This window comes from Triticum dicoccoides, chromosome 1A (genome assembly GCF_002162155.2).
Source record: "Triticum dicoccoides isolate Atlit2015 ecotype Zavitan chromosome 1A, WEW_v2.0, whole genome shotgun sequence".
Classification (NCBI taxonomy): Eukaryota; Viridiplantae; Streptophyta; class Magnoliopsida; order Poales; family Poaceae; genus Triticum; species Triticum dicoccoides.
In genome coordinates, this window is record NC_041380.1 from 591,966,773 (window position 1) to 591,977,035 (window position 10,263).

Consider the following 10,263-nt stretch of genomic DNA (forward strand, 5'->3'; position numbering starts at 1 on the left):
GTGAGACAACAAATCAAATCACCACCAACAAAAAAGAAAAGAAGAGGAAACTGATCCTGAACCGGGAACGAAGGAAGGCGACCTGGCTGATGCAAATCCCCCCGCCATGGAAATCAATCCACACCTCCACCCACCCAGCAGGTCATAGAAGCCGATGCGAAGGTGAAGACTCCGGCGACAGAAGCAGCTCACCCCCGCAGCCAGCAAGAACACGGTCGCCCATCCTCTCCGTACCGAAGAAAAGGTCCCCCACAGCCGTCGACGCCTCTATTATCTCCAGAGAATGATAGAACAGAGGCACCCAGTGACACATCGTTAAAAAGGCCTCACACACGGCATGAGTCACCTGAAAAGGCCCATTTTGAACCAACCAAGGAAAAACGATCCCCAAACCGGGCCAACTTACCACCAACATATTGCCATAAGAAAAAAAATTACTGCCAACATACCACGATGCACCAGCGGCTCTCATTTCTTGGGAGCTTAGAATCTGTATCGATTTCGATGAAAAAGCATTGGTTTGTCTGTTGCTATGACTAGACACTCTGGTGGTTAGTACGTCCGCTCCAACAACCAAACATAACAACATCTACACCGTTGCGCCTCAAACCCGCTTCATATGCCTGGACGGGCCGCCCGATCACTGTCCGGACATGATTTTTTAAACTCAGACGGGCTCCTTAAATGGGCCTCAAAACATCCGGGCTGACCGCCACCCTTCATATCCAGTTCAAATATGAAGTGGATATGGGGGCGTCCGGGCAAGTGCGTCACGTCGAACCCGACAACCCGACCCAACCGCAAATTGCACCAAATCCACCCCAAGACCTGTCGGATCCATTTGCTATCTCCTCTCTTCTTCCTCCGATCAATTGATTGCATGCATTGGCAATGGAAGAACCGCCCAAGGGTTTGCAGGGAATGTATCAAGGTCACACCAGAGAGACCATCATCATACTAGAAGCAGTGGCATCACATGACTTATGAATTTGCCATGCTTTCTTTGGAATGCCGGGTTCTCACAACGACATCAACGTGCTTCAACGATCTCTGGTGTTCAGGAGGCTTTGCAATGGGGAAACACCACCGTGCAACTACACCGTCAACGGCCAAGAGTACAACATGTGATATTATCTTACCGATGGTATCTATCGTCGGTGGGCGGTGTTTGTAAAGACCATATCCGAACCGCATGGCAATAAACAGATCCACTTTTCAACAATGCAAGAAGCGGCTAGGAAGGATGTGGAGAGGGCATTTGGTGTGCTTCATGCTCGTTGGGGAATTGTGTGAATCGTTGCAATGATGTGGGAGTCAGAAACTTTGTGGCAGCTGATGACATGTTGTGTTATTCTGCACAATATGATTGTCGAGGAATCGAGGATGAGGGTGATGGCGTAGCCCAAACCCATGATTTTGAAGCACCTAGAGAATTCTGGAAGATCAAGATGTGGCTCAGCTTATGAAATTTTTGCAGATGCATCAGAATCTTCGAGATCATCAGGTGCACACGCAGCTACTCAATTATCTTGTGGATCACGTGTGGACCCACAATGGCAACCAAGGTGTTAATGCTTGAGTTGTGTACTTCAAATAAATTTTATGTAAACACTAACTATGCTCTGCACCAACATTTGTTATTTGCATGCGACATTGTCTTGTATGATCGACATGCATGGATTTGCATGATTTTGAGAGTCCAGATTTGAGATATATGGAAGCCGGGAGAGAAATATGAGAATCCATTCGGATGCGCCCGCGGACGTATAAGGGGTCGGATTTGCCAAATGCACTTGTAGATGCTCTAACCAAGATAAAATCAACCAGCTGACGGACAAGAGAACACATGTATAGAGTTTGAGAGAGTGCTCAAGCTGAGAAACTCACCGTGGCAGCAAAGGAGAATAAGCAGGGCAAGAAGAGAGGCCAAGCAATGATGAACTTTGTTTTTTTGTACGCAAACCCCCTTCACCGCCATTCCCTAAAGTGGTAAAGAAGGGAGCTCTTATTTGTCTCATTGGGCCAAAGAAATGGGAAGGAAAGTACACTTTGAAAAGAGAGCTCGAACACAGTATCAAGAATAAAAGGGATGGAAAAGAGGGGTAGGAAGAATTTTTGCGTTGCCTTCTCCGTCGAGAATGAAACTGGATGGAAAAGAGGTAGGAAAACAATTTCTTCTTCCAAGGAGAGGTTTGTTTAAAGAGACGCGATGATTGTCAAGGAAGATTTTCGCTATCAGAATGGAAATAACATGTCCACATGTTCGATATATATTTCTGAGCCGAACAATTCTTTGACCATGATAAATTTTCATTAGTTCATGGCAATGCACGAGTATTCAGCTAGTTTCCCTTTGATAGTAGAGTTGTATAAAAAAAGCTAGAGCTCCAATGGATCAAGTTAACATGTCCTGTTTTAGTAGTAAAAAATCCACCAACTTATCAAAAGCCGATTGTTTGAACCCTAGTCAATACATTTTTTTAAACTTCAAAACAAAGTTTCTAAAATTCATGAATTTTGTTCATTTCTTGGGGTAAAACAGAAACAAAACAAAAGATAAAACCTCCTTTCATTAGGGAGAGCCCTAGGGGCCATTAGTAAACTTCTATTTTCTGGGTTGTTTCTCAATGTTTCAAGGACAACAATCCCCCCTAGCATGTTTATTCATTTGTTCGTACAACTTGGTTTGTCGCGAATAAAAGGCATGCTTACTCTAGCCCTTCCAATTATGCATAAACATAACAAAAATCGTGCAACATGTGTCTATTGGTTTTGAAGATTGACCAACTACACATTTGAACCACATAAGTTCAGTATTGCTGACAACTCATACGTTCTACAATATCTACTTAACTACCTCGAAACTTGATAGCTTTGTACTCTAGAAACATCTACCAACCTTTATCTTTCCAAATTATACGGTTGAAACACTCGACCAAATCTAGTAGGTAATTAAGAATACTATCAGCAAGAGAACACATAAATACACAATAATGTATTACACTACAATACAATAATGTTTAGTTTTGATATTGTTGAACCTTGTTGTGTTGTGTTGTGCTCATTTTATAATCTTCTACAAAAACTTTGTCACATAAGGTTAAAAAAGGAAGGCAAAACATATTTATGCATGTAGGATCACTGTAATCCAGCGCAACGCTAAACTCAATCTATAGGAAGCATAAATTAGTTTATGTAATAAAGCAATTTTTTTGCTTAGATTTTGGAGAAATCCTCACTATAGCTAAAATAATTTTAAGCACCCAAATTATTTTACACAAAAATATGTTGAAATGTATTCAAATCTAATACACCGGCATGCATTTGTAGTGACAGATATTTATATAGTTTTATGTAAGTGTCATTCTTACTGATACACTCTTCCATATATGACATATATACAACTATGACGAGTATAGTTAGTATGAAATAAAAGAGTTCAATATAAATAAGGGAACCTTTAGGGATCGGATTATTGATCACTAGGTTCCTATCAAATCAGTAGCAAGCCATCGCATGGTAGCCCGTATGTCGCTTGATTATGAGTGAGACTGGCCCACATCTTTCATGGATAGTTTCCAAAAAATGGAGTATGATAAAATAGATTATGTGAAATTTCCTAATATTTCTATAAATATTTAGAAAATCAAATCAACTATTTTTGTATATTTAGGAAACTAATTTTTGGTGATAAGGAGACTAATAATTCTAGAAAATTGATATTGTAGGACATATAATTTTCTGCCTTAAAAAAGGTTTTCTTTCAAATGCTTTCAGTTTTTTCTTCTGATGAGACCGTTGCTACGATATGGACTTTTTATCGATGAGATATTATTTATTACCAAAAAACATTATATTTTTTCAACGAAAACACTGTATTTTAGAAAACAATCATGTGATAATTTATTTCCTATAATCTTGATTATTATAATGTTAGTGATACATCTAATTACGGGCCATGCAGTTCGCTTCCATATAAGAAATGTTTCCAAGTCTGGTGAACGGAGTGGAATTTAATTTTTCTTCGTATCTAGAATATTTTGTTTCCCTTGTCCATTGAGGTTGCTTCCCCATCCATGTTTGGATTCCATTCTCCGTTTGTGCGTATAAAAGTCTGATGACAATGTGTCCCCTTTCAACCCTAACCCTATCACCGCCGCCTTTCCTACCCATTGCCCGCCCCATCTCCACTCTGTGATCGAAATGTTGTTGCACCGGCCTATAGCTTGCTGGCGGAATCGACTCGCGGATGAAAATGTGCAACCCCAGATGCCTTGGGGGCTACCTCTTCCCGCGCTTTACTAGCCATAGCCACGGACGTGTCCTCCTCCTATGGCTCTGCCCACAACAGATCTTGCGCCATCTTTCCCGTCACCATGCCGCCCACATTTCCGACGCGAGTGTTGGCACTCCCCCTCTAATGAAGAGGATACCTTCACCCTCCCACTCACTCTATCCTCCCTGTCCCCATTTATGCCGAGCCTGAGGACCCAATTTGGGTCATATTGGAGCTCTTCGCCCGCTGCCAGGGCTTCACCTCCTCCCTCCCCGACGACAAGCTGGAGGAGAAGCAGCAACGTGAGCTCAACCGCTCGCAAGCCGCTCGACTCCAACGGCGACCTTGATGGCCTCGACGAGGACGAGGAATAGACGACCTCGACTACTAGATAGTTGGCAACGTCGAATAGCAACATCACCTGCTTTTTTTATAACTTGGAAATGTCGCTTACTAACATTTTAAGTCACAATTATATGTAAATGAGGCTACTATTGGTCCTATTTTAAGATGATTTAAGTATTAATACGTTCTTTGCTCTTGATTAAGTTTTAGTCCTTGTTTGATTGCCTCCATTTAGAATTAGAAATTCCGGACAAAAGCCAAAAAAAATGAAAAATGAGAAATAAATATGGAGATTGTGCTATAATGACAACGGATTTGCGCGTCACCTTAAGTGCACTCCATACTCGGGTTGGACGCTTCGGATATGGCGATTGTGTTAGAGTTTCTCTAACACGAGACGCCCAAAGAATTGGGTTTATACAGGCTGCCAACCAAGCATCGTTTTCTTTCCGGAAGAAAGAAAGGCGGTCTCGCCTCCAGCCGCTATTCTCTGGCGGCTCCCCTCCGTTGACGACCTTGGTCGTGGGTCGTGAAAGGGGTCTCTGGATTCATGCGTGTGGATCGTTTTAAGAATTACTAGTAGTTTAGGTTTTTGGGTTGTTCATCGTCTTGGCTTCAGTGATGGCGACGGTTGCATTGAATAAAGAATCTTCATATCCTTTCGATACGTGTTGGGGTTGAATTTGAAAATAATATGTTCAAGTAAGGATGGTGTGGCGGCGACAACATCCTCTTGGTGGACTTTGTCCTTGGGTTCTGTCGTTGCGACGACATTTTCTCCAGCGCCGACGCAAAGCTTGGAAGGTAGCCCAGGAGCAGATGCAGATTATGGTATGCATCGGTGACATCTGGAACATGGTGGATTGTGTGTTGGGTTCATGGCATGCATTGTATGGTTCCCTCTTTCGATGTCTTAATTGTGTGGGGTGTCAGATTTAGAGTTCGATGGTCTGTCTAGTTTGTTGCTCCGGTCTGATTTGTTCAACGGTAATGGCTTCGCCTTTCGTGAGCCACCTTGAAGGCCCGCAAAGTTGCAAATCAGCGATGGAGCGGCGTCGAGCTCAGGTGAGGAGGTGATCCGTTTTTTTCCTTTGATGACTGCTATGGTGGTGCCGGATGCAGGTGGTGAGAGTTCGTGCCAAGCTCAGGGGATTTTTCACTCTTGATTGCATTTCTCATGCTTATCTGGTGTTCCTTTATGCGAAGGCTAATGTTCTTTTTCACTTTTGCCATGTCCATGCCTACGTGACTTGTACTATGATCTTTATTATATAAATAAATGAGACATGTCCATGCAAAAAAGGGTTTATACTAGATACATTTTTCTCCTCCAGAATGGAGAAATATTTCATGCCAGTGCAAATATTCCACCTGAAACATACACCAACACTCGCTGACACCGACTATACGACTATAAATATTTGCAACACTGACTGACAGTACCAGCCACAGCCTGCCCGGTGGCCATTGCCACTCTGCTTTTGCCAAGGCGCCTCCTCTGATTTCTAGATGCATTTGGTGCTTGTTTATCTGAATCATTTTCAGTCACTTGAGACCCCGAATGTACTTGCGCGCGAATTACATCCCTGCAAACTTGGCTTCCTACTTGCACATGCTAGGAGACACCGTTGCGACGACGAGGACGCACGTCAGTCATGTGGCGGCCGTCGTGCTCTTGCTGCCCAGCAGCATCGCCGTGGCGGCCCTGATGTTGGAGGAGGGCTTTGCCGTCATCTGAACCGCTGCCATGCTCGCTCCTGACCCACCTGATCCACCAAATATCCATCTCCCTTGCACGCATTCCCGCCCGATGCCGCATTGACGTTGACCTAGAGCGGACGCGACATCTTACTGGTGCCGGCATTGAAGCGACGCGCCGGCCGAGAGCGCAGCTCTCGCTGTGTCCTTGGTGTCTGTACTTCTTCGCCGCCATGGCAGAGGACGAGCAGCCTGCCGGCTCCTGTGTCGGCGTTTCAGAAGGCACAAGAGGAGCAATGGTACAACATATTCCTTCTCAAGCAGCACCGATTGGCGGAGGACCAAATTTAAGGCGATCGCGCAAGCAAGGAGGCCGTGGCCGCCATGATCGCGGCGAACCCAAATTGAGCGGACGTTCTACGAGGTCGCGCATGCTCAACACGCCGCTCGCAGCGCAAAGGCGGCAAAGCCGGACATGGATGTGGCAGCACACACGCTGGCGGTACAGGCGGTCAAGGACGAGAATGCCAGAAGTTGCGCGTCCTACGTGTCGCTGTCCAACTTTTGGGGGTGCATGTGGCAGGTAGACGGTGACGGACCGTCCACGTTCATCGTCGACCTTACATCCAATGACACCAACGACGGACCTGTCGCTGACTCCTTTGAGGATGAGTAGGGCATGGGAGGTGGCAGGGCCTTGTGTGCCAAGTGGGCTGGTCTGTCTCTCACGTCCTATTCTTCCTTGCCGGAAACTGTACCTTCACTTCACGGGTCTTAACCCCATCCGGCACTCATGAAGACAATAGATGCATGACGTGGTTACTGATGCAGAATACCAAGAAAGTGGACTACGGGTGCCGTCGTAGGATAGGTTTAGGTCCGGCTGCTCCTTTTCATAATAAAATGTCCGAATGGTAATGAATGTGTTTTGGTTTACATGAAAATCCATTGGGTGTGTATGAATTACGTCTCTTTATTTAAACCTTATTTGAAATGTATGTGGGGAGCATTGGATGACCGGTTTCTGCATTTTGAGGTCAGCATGAAGATGCCCTTGTACAAGATGGTATTATATTTTCTCCTCCAGACCACAACGGAGAAATATGGCATGCAAGTACAAACATCCCACCTCAAGCACACGCCAAAACTCGCTGACACTGACTGCAACTACAAACATTTGCAACACTGACTGACTAGGGGCCAGCCTGCCCGGTGCCCATTGCTACTCTGCTTCTGTCATGGCGCCTCCTCTGTTTTCTAGATGCATTTGGTGCCTGTTCATCTGAATCCTCTTCGGCCCACTTCAGCCTCCAAGTGCATTTGCGCGCGAATTACAAGCCTGCGTACTTCGCTTCTTACTTGCACAGGTTGAGAGACACCGTTGCGACGACGAGGAGGCACGTCAGCGACGTGGCGGCCGTCGTGCTCTTGCTGCCGGGCATCACCGCCGTGGCGGCGCTGATGCTGCCGCCGTAGTCCGGAGGCGACATGGACCCGTAGATAGGAGGGGAGTTGTAGTAGCCGCCAGGACCAGGAGGAGAGTTGTAGGAGCCGCCGGGAGGGGATCCGTACGTCGGGTTCACCGGGGTCACCGGAGACGTCGTGTTCAGGACGGAAGCACCGGTGCTGCACGCCGTTCGTTGCATCGATCAGCCGAAGAAAACGGAAGAAATTATGGGTCTGCATGCACCATGCTTAGTTAGGAATTGATGGTTACCAACCTAGTGGATGGGTACTTGCAAGAGGTGGTGCTGGGATCGGTGCTGGTGAGGATGGCGGCGCCGGCGAAGTCGCAGCTGGTCTGGACGGGGTTCTTCTGGTAGTAGGAGTTGAAGGCGTAGGAGGCGTGGTCGCGGACGGTGTCCGGGTCGGCGCAGCTCCCGCCGGGCTGGATTGGCGAGCAGTCCGCGCCCTGCCCGCACGCGTAGTCCAGCGCCACCTGCAGCGCCGCCGCGCCCGCGCTCGGGCTCGCCACGCACCAGCTCCCCGCGCCAGCCGCGGCCGTTGGGTGCGCCAGCGTCGGCGCGGCGGTCGCCTCCGGCATCGGCGTCGGGTTCGCCAGCGGGACCGTCGCCAGCGGCGTCGTCACGTCCAGCTCCGGCATGTCACGCGCGCGCTCCAGCCTCACCGTGGCGGCCTGGGGGCGCGACGCGGCGCCGGTGTGCGCTCTCTGCTCGACGCCTCTCACCGCTGCACGAACCAATCAAACAAACTGAAATCAGCACGAGCAGCCGCACGAAATTCTTGGTCCGATCATCATTATTACATCATTAAGCGAGCAAAAGCAGAGTTTTGTTCTGAGAGTTCAACTAGATTTCTCGACAGAAAGCATCCGTTTGTCTGTTGCTATGACCCGACACTCTGGTGGTTTGTTCGTCAGCTCCAACTACTGGCACTCTTGGTGAGCTCCAACAACCAAACATAACCAACTGACAGACGAACGCATGTATAAATGGAGACTTGAGAGAGTAGTCGAGCTGAGAAGCTCACCGTGGCAGCAGAGGAGAGGAAGCAGGACAAGAAGAGAGGCCAAGCAATGATGAACTGGCCCAATACCCATGCCGCCGGCACAACCTTGCACAGCCACACCACTTGGAGACAGAGAGAAAAAAGCAGCTTATCAAGTGTGGAGTGAGCTAGCTTAGCTGCTCTGCTGCTGCCTCAGTAGCTCAAGTACAGTTCAGTCAGTGCAAAGCATCTGCATCCGCCGATAAGCACCATCGGGGAAACCAGCGTTGGAGCTTTGCAATGCAGGGTCAGGGAAACGAGACAAGGAGCAATAGATTAAGCCAAAGGTGGCGGCAAAAGTGAGAGGAAAGGCAGGGTGAGTAGGGAGGTGAGAGATGCAAAGGAGCTCGAGGAATTCTTCGTGTGGGGCGCCTTCATGATGGCTTATAATTAGCCTTGCCCATGATGAGATTTTGTGATAGGAAAATGGATTGTTTTTCATCTCGTGCAGTTAGGCGCACAATTCTTATTCGTCTGGTGAAGTATTTCCTTTCTCTTTGTGACAAAGATGCTACCTACAGTTAGACGCACTGCCGGGAGAATATGTACCGTCGATGATTGATCGACGTACGTGTTGTGTTGTGAGCGTCTGCACCACTGCTCTGTTACCATTCTCAGCTCACCGGTTCTCTTCTGTTCATCAGAGATGACACACAATCCTTGTCAAAGAAACCACACGCTGTTCCTTTGATTGCACGCAGTTGTTCTTTAACTGGTCCGATCATCATCGGGTACTCGAGTTGGTGGTAAAGTTCAGAATCTCGTCTTCTTTTAACTGTGCCCACTGAACTAGTTGATCACTGGGAAAGGAGAAGGGTGGTATAAACGGAAGCTCGATCAACGTGATGCTTCGTCCATCTAATCCCCAACCTTTGCATCTGCTTTTGGGAGACCTTTCTTTTCATCTTCTCGGGCAGCTGCACATATCATAGAGAAAACCCAGAGATTTGCTTTTTGTCCCCCTGATTTGCTCGGTTGATGTTGTCTCCATTATAGGTCCACGGCTAGGCGCCGGCTACTGGAAGAACGTGCGTGCCATTCCGGTTTCTACTGGACGAACATCACTCCATGCTGGTATTTAGTTCAACACGTGTAACCGTGTGCATGCAGTAATACTAGTCGTTGTAAGTGCCTCTGTCTACGCACTTTCAGAGTTTCAGTTTAGGTTCATGGCTCGGCGGTGATGAAAAACTTTGGAGAATTCAGGGCTGCAGATTGAAGTGCTGGATCTTCTAATTAGCCTCGCACTGAAATTTCCTTCTTGTACGAAATTTCAGCAAAGAATAAAACTGGCCCTGAAATTTTCTTCTTGTGTAAAGTTTTATACAAAAAGTTTATTGTCCAGGCTCAAAAACATTTACTTGTTTCAAGTAAAAACATTCTAATGAAATTAAAAAAATATGCATTAGCCGGCCAACAATTGTTTTCTTTTTTTG

The 10,263-nt window shown here is 46.9% G+C and overlaps 1 protein-coding gene and 1 pseudogene across 2 annotated transcripts; both read right to left on the reverse strand.

Moving 5' to 3' along the window:
• The window catches only part of LOC119356552, a 22,689-nt pseudogene extending 16,267 nt beyond the window's left edge, over positions 1-6,422 (reverse strand).
• Positions 6,423-7,312: 890 nt separating this feature from the next.
• Positions 7,313-9,142, reverse strand: LOC119293716 (major pollen allergen Ole e 10-like). 2 transcript variants are annotated; one of them, XM_037572094.1, is made up of 3 exons: positions 8,810-9,142; positions 8,041-8,509; positions 7,313-7,945 (listed from the first exon to the last, which is right to left on the reverse strand). In XM_037572094.1, the coding sequence occupies exons 1-3, from the start codon at positions 8,877-8,879 to the stop codon at positions 7,675-7,677; spliced, it is 810 nt and encodes a 269-aa protein (XP_037427991.1). In that variant the 5' UTR covers positions 8,880-9,142; the 3' UTR covers positions 7,313-7,674. The 2 variants fall into 2 exon arrangements, with proteins under 2 accessions (XP_037427991.1, XP_037427997.1); XM_037572100.1 differs by lacking the exon at positions 8,810-9,142 and adding an exon at positions 8,586-8,797 and having other exon boundaries at positions 7,314-7,945.
• Between the last annotated feature and the right edge of the window lie 1,121 nt (positions 9,143-10,263).